Source organism: Porites lutea, chromosome 4, assembly GCF_958299795.1.
Source record: "Porites lutea chromosome 4, jaPorLute2.1, whole genome shotgun sequence".
NCBI classification, from domain to species: Eukaryota; Metazoa; Cnidaria; class Anthozoa; order Scleractinia; family Poritidae; genus Porites; species Porites lutea.
In genome coordinates this window covers 4,903,667-4,917,058 of record NC_133204.1, presented here as the reverse complement: position 1 = coordinate 4,917,058, position 13,392 = coordinate 4,903,667, and the positions used below count along the sequence as shown (strand labels likewise).

Sequence of the window (13,392 nt, the reverse complement as noted above, 5' to 3'; positions counted from 1 at the left end):
CTTGTCTCAGTTATATTCTGTTGCATGTCAAAACACTTGCATGCAAAGATTAAGTCAAATCCACCCATAATCTCAATCACACGAGTCCGGCTATTTTAGATTTTTTTTGTTTGGATTGATCTCTCAATGACGTAATACTGGATGAAGTGCGATTATTTCAGGTAGGACCAAGGCCTCAGATCAACTGAAGCGTTTTTTAAAAAGCCTCAACACCCGTTTTCACGCGGAGTTTACTTTCCCGTGATGCTACTTATTTCTTGTTTTCAAATTTGTTTAAGGATCTGTCGATGCAAAAACAAAAAAAAAGAACAAAGGGTTGTTGAGTTGAAGGCGGAGTTTTGCTATTTAGCCTCTCACTGCTCCTCCTAGTTCAAAATAATTGCCTGCGTTGAGTGTATAACGTTTTAAAGTTAATTGCATGACTGTGAGACTACGTTTTACACCTATGGAAAATATTGATTGATGTTTTCTACAAATTAAACATTGCATGCTTGACTAGACTACCAAGAGTTTCTGGGCTTTCAGTAATGTTATTACATTATGTGTCACATTCCACACTCAGTTCTACATTTCGACGGGTTGCATAATGAGTTACATAATTTCCGGAACTAAATGCACTAAATTTCCATGTTCTGGGTGGGTGAAACACAGGTAAAGTGTGTAGGTAAACGGATATATGAAGCTGGACTTTTAACAACTGTCGACAACTTTGTTTGTGTCAGTTCCAGCGAAACCACAAACAACTAAAATTAAATTATCGTTGGCCTCTAGAGATTTTCATTAACATATTTTTTTCTTTTTACATGGAAAATGGTAAATACCAAGAAAATGGATGTTTAGGATAAATTGTCGCATTACGTGCTTGTCATGAAAATATGCCGGATGTTTTTTCCAGCTCGTACGTGCTTGAATTCACATCAAAACTTACTGCAGTACAATCAGCTACACGGATATCTTACTAATTTGCTTTAGGTTTAAGGCAATGCACTATTAACATGACAATAATAACGACTTTTTATTGTTCTATGGTCCACGATGGGTACAATAGCTGTCACATTGTTTTTTGTTGGTGCCATATGAGTTATTAAACGTGGATGAATAGAACCATCTATGATTTTCTTGGGAACCTGTTTTCAAGATTAGTTACGGATAGACCCATTGTCTTATTGTACGGTCTATAATGAACAAGGAATGTCAAGTACTTGGTACCTTCTTCAAAAGCAACAAAAGGCCTTGTGTAGGAATTTTTTTTGTCAGTTACTTGAAATCGCGAGAATCAAAACACCTGGATTGACGCAGGTCATGAGGTAAGGCTTTAGAGAAGAGCCCACGTAACACATAGCAGAAATGCACTATCCTCCAAGCCACATCATTTCGATAGTAACGTAGACACTATCTTGCAAAAGCCGGTTGAAGAATTATTTTACTAATTCCTGAAGCAGGTTGTTTTGTCTGATTTGGGGTCTAAGTTACTGAAAATTTTCCTGAACGCCAAGCTTAATGGTTGGGTTCAAATAGACCGAGTGTCTTCGATATGCGTGCCGTCGAAAGTGGTGTAAAAGGCATTTGCTTCAGTTCAAAACATGAAATCATAGATGTTAAAATACAGCGTAGAGAGTTTTTGTTTTAAAGTATTGACACGTATTTTGAAACTTCATCAGTAAAAACCAAGGTATGTAGAAATACAAAGCCTGCAACCGTAGCTAAAAGCTGGTCCTGCCCCAAACCGAATTTAGACCTAATTTTCACCAACAAAACTAAAGGGCTTTTGTTTCGTTTATATTATACTTACGAACATAGGGCTCGTCTTTGAGCATGTTTACAATCTTCAACGATCCTCGACGTGGTCAAGTTTGAAGGTTCAATACGTAGCAACGCCAAGCAAAATTTAAAAGCTTAGTGAGGGAATTTTGCGGCCGGCTACTTTTCCTGGCCTTGGAAATATTTTTCAGTGCATCGTTTCCTGACTTGTTTCCCTGCTCTTGTTTAATTATAGCTGTTAAAGTTTGGATACGAAAATTTTCATCTAGGAGTAACTCAAAACGCCTGGCCCGATGGTTCAAGAAATGCAATACTCGTCAACAGAAATCACTACTGAAGTGAATTTTGCCGATGTTGAGCTTCGCAGTAAAGAAATGGAAAAACTTCGAACATTTTCAAGATCTCTTGAAAATCTCAACTCGGAGACTTTATATAGCAAATGGAAACGCTCGCGAGGCGATGGAAGCAAGTCTGCACGACGCCCACGAAGTATATCGCTCACGACAGCACCAAAAATCACTTACGCGAACAGTGAAAACAGGCCACAGAGCAGAAGCCCGGCCCGAAAAAACAGCTTTCACGTTTTGCAAGAGAATGTTTTCAGACCACGTTTTTGGACCATTGGAGCGAGCCCCATGGAAGTTATCAAGGAGCATAATGCAATGCATTCCCTTGATCTCAACAATAACACCAAAGAGTCAGGTGATCAGTGGGAAGCAAGAAGAAGAAAGCTAGGGCAACAGTTTCGAGTAACTCTTGGACTCACAGATAAACAACACCATCAACCGCCTGCTGATAAAAACCTCATGGAGAGAACAAATGGAACCGTGGGAGAAAGGAATCCTAGCAGAGGAAAAGACGACACAACTCGGTCGAAAACTACTCCTCAAAGGGTACGAAGAGTTTCCGAAGACTCCCGAGAGAACGAAAGCTTTCCGATAGTGGCACAATTTGTGAGCGAGGAAGATAAGTCATGCCAGATAGCCAAGTCGAATGTTAGCATAGTTGCAAGTAACCCGTTTATAGAGTTACTGCGAGTCGAGATTCCACCGCAATCCAGGAGCACGCCTGCCTCGCCAAATTTTCTAATGCGCAAGCCCAATGATGCGTGGGACACAGTTGAGAACAAAACAAATCCTTCAGGGGGGCAAAACAGTACAGTTGTCAAGGATGCATCAGAAATAAGAGCTAACAAAGACAAGTTAAATTCATCACCGAATACTTTTTCACTTGGATGCGCTTACGCCGTAGTCAGTCAACCGTCGCCACGGACTAAAGATAACCGTGACAGTGTTGCGCCAGCGGCGAAAATGAGCAATGGAATAACGAAAGAGCAACGAGAAGAACTTGAAGAAGAGTTTAAAAAGTTAAAGAAAGTTTCCCTTGAATTGGACAAAGCTGAAATTGAGGAACAAAGATTGAACAAGCTTAATACTTTACCAGAAGGTATCTCACAGGACGGTTTGGACTCTCAGCCGTTCCGGCGCTTCTCTGAACTGAATAACTCTTTTACCTCAAGGCGGAACTCAGATCGACCAACAGCTAGAGCTCTTTTGGAAATTATCGGGAACTCTTCAAGTAAAACAGAGAAAGAAAGAATTCAGCAAATCGAGGAGGCTTTCGAGTGGATCAGGAAAGAGCTCGCCGAGCTGCGAGCACAAGATAAAGACATCATGCGGACATTTGCGAAGATTCAGGCAGGAATACGGAAAATCAAACTTCAACGAGCCCTAAGTAGTGACATGGACGAACCTTACGAGTTTGACATAGTAGACCATTCAATCGACTTGAGTGCTAGCTTTTCTTACGTTCCTGTAGTTAAAGACTTTAATAATACTTTCCCAAGACGGGCTAGTCTGATCTAATTGCCAAGTGAACTGAAATAAATACCGCAGTGAACTGGCTCCAGGTTGCTCATGAGTCCAGATGTCAAATAGGACTTTTTTAATACAAGGCAATAAACAGGCTTGTTCGTCAGTTTGGAAAGCTCGGTAAGTTTGGTTTCCTGTGGTGCAATTAGTTTCTGCCACACACACTAACTATTGAGGCAAGCTTCAAAGCTAGTATATTCGAAGTTGTTCAGTGCAGATGCCCAGTCCCAATTCAACAATATATTCATTCTAGTCAGCATATCGCAAAATTATGTGACAGACGGTTTATTAACTGGAGCCAGTTACGCTATATACACGTGTCACGATGGCGGCGATTAGCTCAGGGATACAAAAACTGTCGGTCAGTAATAAACAGACTGTGTCCTCTGTGGCTTAAATTGTTGAAAAACGTAATAACACCTGATTTGTCAGGATTATTTGCCAGACGAAATTTTTTTAGAAGCCATGAATTGTCTCGGCCGTAATCTTCCAACGACATTTCTAATAGTGTGGTATTGTTATGGGGAATTTGAGCAATTTGTGCAATGGTCTAGTGGTCTGACGGAAGGAACTTTTGAACGTGTGTTATTTCCTTTAAGATGCTTCAGTTAGATAAGTTTCTTTCACTGAGAGTTTCGATGTTAATTTTTTTGAAAACGTAGAGCACATTTCACGCCTGTTGATCGATCGGTGTTTGTTTGTTCGCAGCGAATTCATATAGTGCTAACTGAATGCAAATAATCCTATTGTTGTTAAATGCATTAAAGTAGGACAATGGATGTGTAAATCGACTGAGATCTGTTAATTACTGCAATGGTTGTTCAGTTTCCGGTGCCACGAGTAGCTCCTACATTACTGTCCGGTGCACGTGAGTTACAATTTCAGTGAGCAAGTTGTGGATCCCACTTTGAGAATAGCCTTATAGTCTATTAGGAACCCACCTCACTTATTGAACCCTTTAAAGACGTCCAGCGAGTAGCGAAAATAAGACCCCGCATTTTTCACCAATTCCTCTTTTTTGGAATGATTTTTGGTTAATTACATTGGGAATGGCTAAAACTGAGTTTTGCAACCGTAAGAGCTTATTTTCCGAAAAATAGGTTGTCTCGCGCATGCTTTGACTTTTTGGCGAATCTATTTCGATTTTTGTTCTCGCTCTCCTTTCTTTGTTTTATTCAGTGTTGTTGCCCACTTTCTCGTCTTCCTTTTGCGTGGAATTGTGGCTAGTTAGCTTTTTAGTAAGGGGAGAAATCTAATCTACAAGAGCAGTAGTTAAATGGCGAAATTGACAACTGATTTTTCCACAAAATGTTACTTGGTTTTTTCTTTTTAACTCTGTCAGGATTGGTCAGGATTTCCAAAACCAGGTTTCGGTTATTATCCCTTGCAGCCGTTTTTTGGATGTCCCGCAATGTGGGGGAACAAACGACCCTCGCCGTCCAAAAAAATAAAGTTGTCAATCACATTACTTAATGCGCAAATGGCAACACGGTGTAGCTAAAACACTGTCTTCACTAAAATGCAAAGCACATGGAATCACCACAAAAAATCACTTCCGGTTGGCTTATTACGTTAAAGTAGGCAAGGGCATTGGTGGGAAAGATCATTAAGTAGACATTGTATATAATCGACGTTTAATTATCTTCATTGCTCATTTGATTGTATAAAAGGGTCAAGCAAATTCCTTTTAGTCGTTATCTGTAACACACAGAATTATCATTTATGTAGATTTTACCATAAAATTGTCTGAGTTGATATATTTTAAAATCTTGTTTATAAGTTTTTACCTTACACATGCTTTTGTACTTTTGAAACTCTAAGTAAGCGTTAACGCATGTTCATATACAAATACCCAAATCAGCTAGTACACGTACTTGCTTAGTTTGCTTCATGTAGAGCAAATTGTCAGTAATTATATTGATTTTTAACCAGAGAAAAACCTTAAAGATAAATTAAGGATTACATTAAGTGGTGGAGCCCTTAACTCGCTCTTCATCCCACATCCTTTTCTCTAAGACGCTTAAAGGTAAAGAAAAGGAGAAAGTCAGAGGATACATATGTAGTTCGATCCGGCTTAAGTGTACACCAATAACAATTATGAGATCGATAAAATAACAGTTGTTTTCTGTTTTGTCTGTTGTACGATTGTGACAATAAAAAAGCACGGCTATCGGATTCTATCCTACAAAACAACTGAATTAATATATAAAATCCAACTCATAGCACGTACTATCTATTTACATTGTGAATCACTATAATTTCTACTACTTTTTCTTTTTCCAAAATTATTCATATACTAATTACTAAACCATAAATACAGTTAACAAGAGACTATTTGAAAACAGATCACCTTCTTAATACATGACCTTTTCACTTATTTCAAAACCTCTAACCATTCAGAAAGAAAAAAAATGAATGTCTAATTAGTTCTTTAAATCGTAGCTTTTACGTAACTTCAGTTTTCTTATGGTCAAATAGAGCAGTTCAGACTTTGTTATGACGTCTAAAATCACTTGGGCTGTGCCTCACGTTTCTATCTTTTATAAAGAGTCACTGCTTGTCTATCAAACAACCAATATTTTTAAAAGTTGATTTTATGTTAAAATACCAACAAAGTTCTACTTGCAGTAGTCACGTATAGACGCTCATCCCTCTTGCACAACGCTTCATAATCTAAAGAGATTAAAGACATTACATGTAAGTTTTTTTGAAAGTTTTTGTTTGAAGTCTTCAAGAATATTTAATCTTGTAAAATACCTTAACACATTTAAGTGTACTGGGGAGTTTCATTCCTTTTTGTTCTCAGTACTATTAAACCAGTAATTCTTCAACAGACTGAAGGTTAAACGCTGCCATCAAAAAGTTTCGTCGTGGAGATTCTTTTTTTAGAGGATATATTTTCAGGCCTGACTCGCCCTCAGTCGTCTCTCAGTCTCCTACAATGAGATAAGGGCGGTCAAGGGGAGCGCGATCGCGAGGGATGACGTTTTCCTCCTTCCCATCACCCCTCGCGCTCCCTTCTGTCACGCTTCGCGCCTTCCGTTCTCAGCGTGCGACCTAAATAGAGACGACAGGGGACGAGGCAGCTTTCGGAAAGGTTCGGTTTTCGCCGATCTTTCGGATCTGTTTTCTTCCCTTCAGGGAGAAATCGCGGGCTAATTGATTCGCTCGATCAGGAGCTGTAAATCAATCCTAATGTTCGGATATAGCTTCACTCTCATTATGTCTCACAGCACTTACGTGTGCAGAAGGGTACGGCGGGGGGGGGGGGGGGAGGGGGATGGAGAAGAAATATTCCTAGTCGCTTCACGCCACGCTATGAAAATTAAGACAAGCTCCAGCCTGATATCACAGGGCCTTTGGCTCGTACTCAGCCTTTACTAACACGGTTTACCAGCTGGAACAGGACTGTAAAAGGAAGAGCCTGCTTTTTTAAAAGAGCCATCTTCAGTTTTTTGTTTAAAATATTTGTAAAATATTTGCGACTCTTCTCACGTCACTCAAAACTCTTTTGAGCGACCGGTAAATCATTATAGTTTTCCTATTTCTTCATCAAGCCCGTTATTTGAAAGGCGACAAGAGTCTGAGAAGCTCTCTTTTTTCCAACAGATCACAGCGCATATATCAAAAACATATTCCCTCTACTATTTAAGTAGTCATGCAGTACCATAAGTTATACGTGCCTGCCAGCATGAGTCTCAGCGCTCAACATTACAATAGTCGGATTATATTGATTAAACTCACAAAACTTTGTTTCGCAAATGCCAATATATCAGATTTTATCCACACGACTGAAAGAACGTGATTCTTGCCCGACTCACAAATACACAATAAATTACATAGGATTAGCTCTGCTCTAAGACGGTTAGCCAATTATTCCTAGCCAATTACTGCCACGTTTCTTGCCTGTGTTAACTCGTATTAAGTCCATTTTCGTCGCAAATATATTTTGGTAGCTGTTGGATATTAAAAAGAGCACGTCAGTTTTCACCTTAGCATCTCGGCAACTGTGTGATCGCGCGCGGTGACACGCGAATGAACCATAATCATTAAAGTTCCGGAACGAGCTAATTATTTTCTTTTCCGTGCGAACGCAAATAAAATTTCCAAGATACAAAAAAAACGAGAAGTTGAATTTACGTTAAGAAAAAGAAATAAGGCAGTTTAATGTGCTTCGTAATCATTACATGTCTGGACATGATCCTCATAGCAGAAATAAAATACAAAAGAAAATAAAACAAAACAAACTAAAACAAATATCGCAGGAGGTTTGGCATACTTAATAAAAAACTCTAGGTACAATTTTTTTGTGTGTTCAGCTTTATGGACAGAAAACAAATCATTCAATTAAAAATAGTTAAATGAGCACCACTATTATAAATTCAACTTCTAGAAGTACCATTTCCGACAGTATTGAATATAAGCACTCCTACACTGAGTTATACGTCAAGAATATTTGTTCTCTGACTTTGAAAACCTGTGTAAAAAATCCTCTATGGTGTTACCAGCAACAAAATGAAAACTCTATGAAGTCTTCGGCAGAATTTTGGGTAATGCCTTTATTTCTTTGGATGAGTTTTATCGTTGGGCCCCTTTAGCAATATTATGGGTTACCAAATAGTGACTGGTAGTGGTCTTATTACAAAACTAACATCCTAAAAACGACCAAAATGACTCATTCAATATAACTTGCGTCAGAAAGTTTTTTGTATGCCACCTCCGCTAATAGGAAAGTCCTGTCTCGATCCTTTGATAGGCGAAGACAAATCACATGATTGAAAACGTCTCATTAATTTGACGTTGTTCTTAAATGTTTGCACTGCGTTCCTTTGAACTAAGATTACTCCAGCCTAACCTTGTGACCCTTGAGTAATATATTGTTTTAGTATAATGAAAATACTCTGCCTAAACACGCAAACCTTAAGATCTTTTCCCGAATTTTCCACTTTCGTTTTCGATCTAATTTAACCTTGCAATATGACACGTTTGTTGAAGTTAAGAAAGTCGAGAAAAATCAAACATTGTCTTAACTTCTTATTTACAAAACGAAGATGAACAAATTACCAATTTCATGACAGGCTATCGGAAATCACAGAATGCTATGATATGTTTTGAAGTATCTATTTGCTCTCCATTTCGAACGGACAAAGGCCACGTTTCCTTTAAAAACCATCGTCATGGATCACATGTAACTCAGTTTAGTATGTTTGAGTTGAATCTAGTGGCTTCAAAAGAGAACTTGAGTAATTTGCAAAACAAAGGAAATTCCTGATAAGAGTAGAAGACAATGAATGTTGTTTTGGCTGTTAAAAAATTGATCATTACTCTTATAACCGTTTTCGCGGAAGAATGGTTTTCCCACGCAATTATTTTATTCACCCCCGGGCCCTAATGCCAACAGCTGGGCAATGACTAAAAAAGAACTTTAATTTTATTCGAGGAAATCAAAATGTTAATACCCCTCTTCACTGAATCTTCATGATAACAAGCATTATTATTCTTTGTGTACATTGAGACTTGTTTTAATTTTGAGGTGCAACGCAAACACTAGCACAGTTTGAAGTTGTTCGGCTATAAAGCCATTGAGGGCCCAAGCCTTGTTGCGTTATCCCAACTGTTACGCGTGAAACGGAAACAATATCAAGTGTTGTGCAAGAAAAACAAGTTTCTTAACAACTTACCTGCAACAGAAAATATTTTCTTTTCAGCACCAGCTAAACCGTCTGGAACAGGCATTGTCAATGCTGGCTTCGGTCATGAGTTTTTGCATCGGTAGGGCGCTGCCGATTTCAGCAGGATCGACACAGGTCGCATCAAATTCTTCCGACTTTAGATCAGCCTTTAAGTTTACTATTTTGGCACGCAAACTTATAAACAAACTCACTAGCTGCCTGTCTGGAGTTTCAATGCGGTTAAGCTCTTCTAGAATCCACTTGAGTGCTGTGCTTAGTTCTTCTAGTCTCTCTTTCTTATTTTTGTTCTTTCCTTCTGACTGCAACCTGCTAAGAAGTTGCCGCGCTTGTTCTAACGCGCTTTGCGTGCTGTAGCCAGAAAGCTTTGCCGTGTTCGTGGCGTCAAACGAACGCGTGGGGCTAAACGTTGCTACTGAATATCTGCGCGTATGATTGCTCCCTGAGAAACCGTTAAACTTAGGTTGAATGGAAGCTCGGCGGATTTTAACTGCAGCCTTAGAGCTCCCACTTGTGTGGCCTTCAGTTGAATTGCAGTTCGTTACTTCTCTGGACATAGGGTTAAATGTTCGCGCATTACCAAACTGGCTATCACTGTCAGACGATGAGTGATATGAGCTGCTGGAGGATGAGAAAGAGGCCTCGCTGCTTATGTCGCTGTAAGCTTCTTCCATCTCTGAGGAACGGCTAACGTTCTCTTTTACGTCTTCCAATTGCAATCCTCTTGGTTTACCCGCGCCGTTTACGCCACCGCTCTTAAATCCTTGTGCCTTTGCCACTAATTCCTTCCAACGGTCGTCCTCCTCATTTTCGCTGCCATCAGCACTTTCAAAATCCTGTAGTTTTTTCTCGTCTGGAAAGTCTTCAGTGTTACTTTCCTCCACCGATTCTACGTTCACGCTTCTCCGGGGCTGTGGTAAAACCACGCTGACCTTTCTGAATTCTTTGTACGATGGAACACTGCGAAAGCAACCATCGGAAAATCGGCGGCAATTGAGCGTCGAGACCCTGCTGTTACAATTGTTAACAGTTTGAGCAGATCGATGTTCGTTCGCGCTGTGCTCCTCAGATAAAGGGCTAAACACCATTGCTTTTCTTCCAGAGAAAGGAATAGCTGTAGCCAGTAAACCGTCAGATGAACGACGGCCTTTACCGTAAGGACCGCGGGGCTTAGACCACAAAGGAAATGTAACGCTGCTTGTGCTGGAAGGCGTAACATGTCGAATTGGTTGTTCAATTGTAATTTGAAATTGGGGTCTTTCCATCTCTCTTGCCCCAATTTCCGTTGTCGAGGACCAATTTGACAATGCTTTTCTCTCGCTCTGAAAGCAGTCTTGACTTTCAATTTTAGCTGCGGTCGGAACTCTCTCTCGAACATCAACAAGGGATTGTGAAAATCGTGAAAGATTCAGTTTGACTTGATCCCAATCGTTAACACGCTGTTGACCGTATGACCCGTGAAAGCCCCATTCCTTGTACATTATTTCGTTTTCCGAAATCCTTCGGTTCCACAAAGACGGCTCGTAGCTCGTGTCTTTCATAGTGACTGGTCCGCACAACATGACGAACACAAAAGTTTTGGCGCTTGGCAAACAAGCGAGAGCAAACAATTTGTGACGTGGTCGTGTTCCTTATTTAAACTCGTTGTTATTCAAATGGCACTAATTTCCTCCTTGTGGCTTCCTCTCCACTATATTAGTTAACTACAAAAGTGAAGTGACGTCTGTGTAGTTCTCGATGATGAGGCGAAGCTGTGAGGCATTGTCCATGAGTCATGGTCACTTTGCAAAGTGGAAAGCAATGAACTTCACAGTCACTGTTTTTAATTTGACAGCTCCTAAGTCATTTCGTTATTGTGTGGTTAATAACTTTGTTATTAGTGACACGTCTCTATTCCCCACTGACCTCCTACAGCCCCTCCCCGCCGTGTGATATGGATTGAATAGGAATATGCCTTGCATATCTTAATGCTAGCCATAAATTGTCTCAGTTCTCAATATGGGCCTCCTTTTTCGTCTGGCTAGTATTAGCTGATGGAACGAATTTCTATGCAAATAAACTCTTAGTTTGCACACACTCAAGGGCAGGCGAGAGTGTTCTCTGCCAGGGAGGGGGGAGGACAAAGTGGCTGGGCTTGTCATATTAAACCAGGAAATTTCAACAATGCAACACACTTGAGGAAACATCTGCTGGGTCAACTGATTTTTGTTTGGTAATTTGAACAGTACACTGTCACTGGATTCGTAGAATCCAAAACTCGGGAACGTAACCAAAATAACAGTCATACTTATTCTAAAATAAGGCCTTAACTTTGTTCAGATGGGTGTTAAATAGCAAAAACACTCGAAAATTTTAAAATTGCTAGCATAGTTTTGAAGATTTTCAAATCACTTGGTAAACATGTTTGTCCGCTTGATCAACAACACTGACATCTAAATCCCATTGAACGCACTTTAATTAAGTTGGGGTCTTTTGTTAATCTTCCCAAAGAAGCTCACACCTAAAGGAACTGATCCTAAATAGATGCCATTAATTCCAAAGAAATTTGTTCTTTCAAGCTTTCAGCCAGAAGAGGAAGTTAAAAGTAGCACACTGATTTTGTTAATGAAATTCTATTCTCTCTTATCTATCACTAAACAATTTTTATGAAGCTTCTTCAGATTGTTTCTGTTTTTCACTGGTTAATAACAACACTGCCTAATTGGACTGAATCAGTTCTGAAATTGAAAAGAGGTAGTCCACATTCTGCAGCGCCGAGACAAAGAGCGTTAAATACTCCCAAAGGCGACAAATTCCGCTAAAACCTAATTCTTACACGTAATAACTTAAACTCTTGTCAGTTTTGCTTAAAATGTAAGGAATGTACTAGAGTTTAATATAATATCAATACCAGTTGTCTCTTGTATGTACATTCTACTTGTAAATGATTTGCAGCTAATGAGGTTCTCACATCACGTGATACTAAGAGGATTAAGTTTTTGGGAAGAAAGTGAAAGTAGTACACAGTTTGTCATGGTCACTTATAGCACTAGTGAGCTATTGTTATAATTGCGATAGTGGAAGTGCCCGGGGGGGGGGCACTACCTTATACTACCCCCCCAAAAGGGTATGGCTTTCTGAGCCGTTTTGGTCTGAAAACGGATGTAGACTTTGCCCATTTTGGTCTGGAATCGGCGGATATGGTTTTTAAGGGAACTATGGGAGTGGATGAACGTATTTATCGCTTCAATTCCATAAGAATAAGAAAGAAAGAGAACTATGCGAATTCGAAATGGATTTTAAAAAATCTTGTTAAGTTGTTGCTGTTCTAATGACATTTTTTGTCTGAAATGGGGTCAGGATTTGGAGAACCGGGCGGCACATCCGCACCAAGTATTCCCAGGTTCACCCCCCGGGTCAAAATGTTAGAACACTATTGGAAAATACGTGAGATGTTTGTGGCATAACAAAAAGCTTGGCCGACAATGGCCTTCAATGATGTTTTAAAAATCTAGTCCATTTTCTTTGCGTGTGTGACAGCCAATATTACAAGAAAGGAAAATCAAGGGTAGCATAATCAGACTTCTTACCAAACACTTACAGTGTCTGATATAAAGGAGCGGAGACAAAACCCTGATTATGCATAGACACCGAAGCGATTCCAGGATTCTGTCGGATTTTGAAGGTAAAAGCAGACATACCGTGTGAACTGGCCCAGAATAATCGCCTTAAATCTGCAATAGTCTAAAATAAGAAGTTATCAATAAGACCTCAAGGCAATTTTTCGTGCAAGATACTCGCCCACTAAGAAAAAAGGAAATATAAATAAATATAAACTTAACAAGATGCCGGTCCCACCATTTCTAGTTTGAAATAAATGCCAGGTCCGGGCGTTTGACGGAGTGAAAATAGTAGCCGATGTTAAGATATAACTCTCACACTTCGATACTTCCGCCAACAGAGCTCATCTTTCAGACTTTTCTAGCATTCTGGACATTTTCTTTGGGAAACTAAATTAACTGTTTCGGGCCTGCATCCTGTTGCATGTTCGGTTGTGTTACATTTAATTGTAAGCTGACTTTAATAGTATA

General features: G+C 39.6%; 2 protein-coding genes across 2 annotated transcripts; one reads left to right on the top strand and one right to left on the bottom strand.

The window, feature by feature from the left end:
• Positions 1 to 1,715: 1,715 nt before the first annotated feature.
• Positions 1,716 to 4,419, top strand: LOC140935373 (uncharacterized). Its single transcript, XM_073384923.1, has one exon. The coding sequence runs from the start codon at positions 2,055 to 2,057 to the stop codon at positions 3,624 to 3,626; it is 1,572 nt and encodes a 523-aa protein (XP_073241024.1). The 5' UTR covers positions 1,716 to 2,054; the 3' UTR covers positions 3,627 to 4,419.
• An 842-nt stretch (positions 4,420 to 5,261) lies between these two features.
• On the bottom strand, positions 5,262 to 11,248 carry LOC140935372 (uncharacterized). The gene is made up of 2 exons (XM_073384922.1): positions 9,314 to 11,248; positions 5,262 to 6,305 (listed from the first exon to the last, which is right to left on the bottom strand). The coding sequence occupies exon 1, from the start codon at positions 10,882 to 10,884 to the stop codon at positions 9,337 to 9,339; it is 1,548 nt and encodes a 515-aa protein (XP_073241023.1). The 5' UTR covers positions 10,885 to 11,248; the 3' UTR covers positions 5,262 to 6,305; positions 9,314 to 9,336.
• Between the last annotated feature and the right edge of the window lie 2,144 nt (positions 11,249 to 13,392).

Coding starts and splice junctions, on each gene's coding strand:
- LOC140935372 (XM_073384922.1), bottom strand. CDS start 10,884: ATGTTGTGCGGACCAGTCACTATGAAAGACACGAGCTACGAGCCGTCT.
- LOC140935373 (XM_073384923.1), top strand. CDS start 2,055: ATGGTTCAAGAAATGCAATACTCGTCAACAGAAATCACTACTGAAGTG.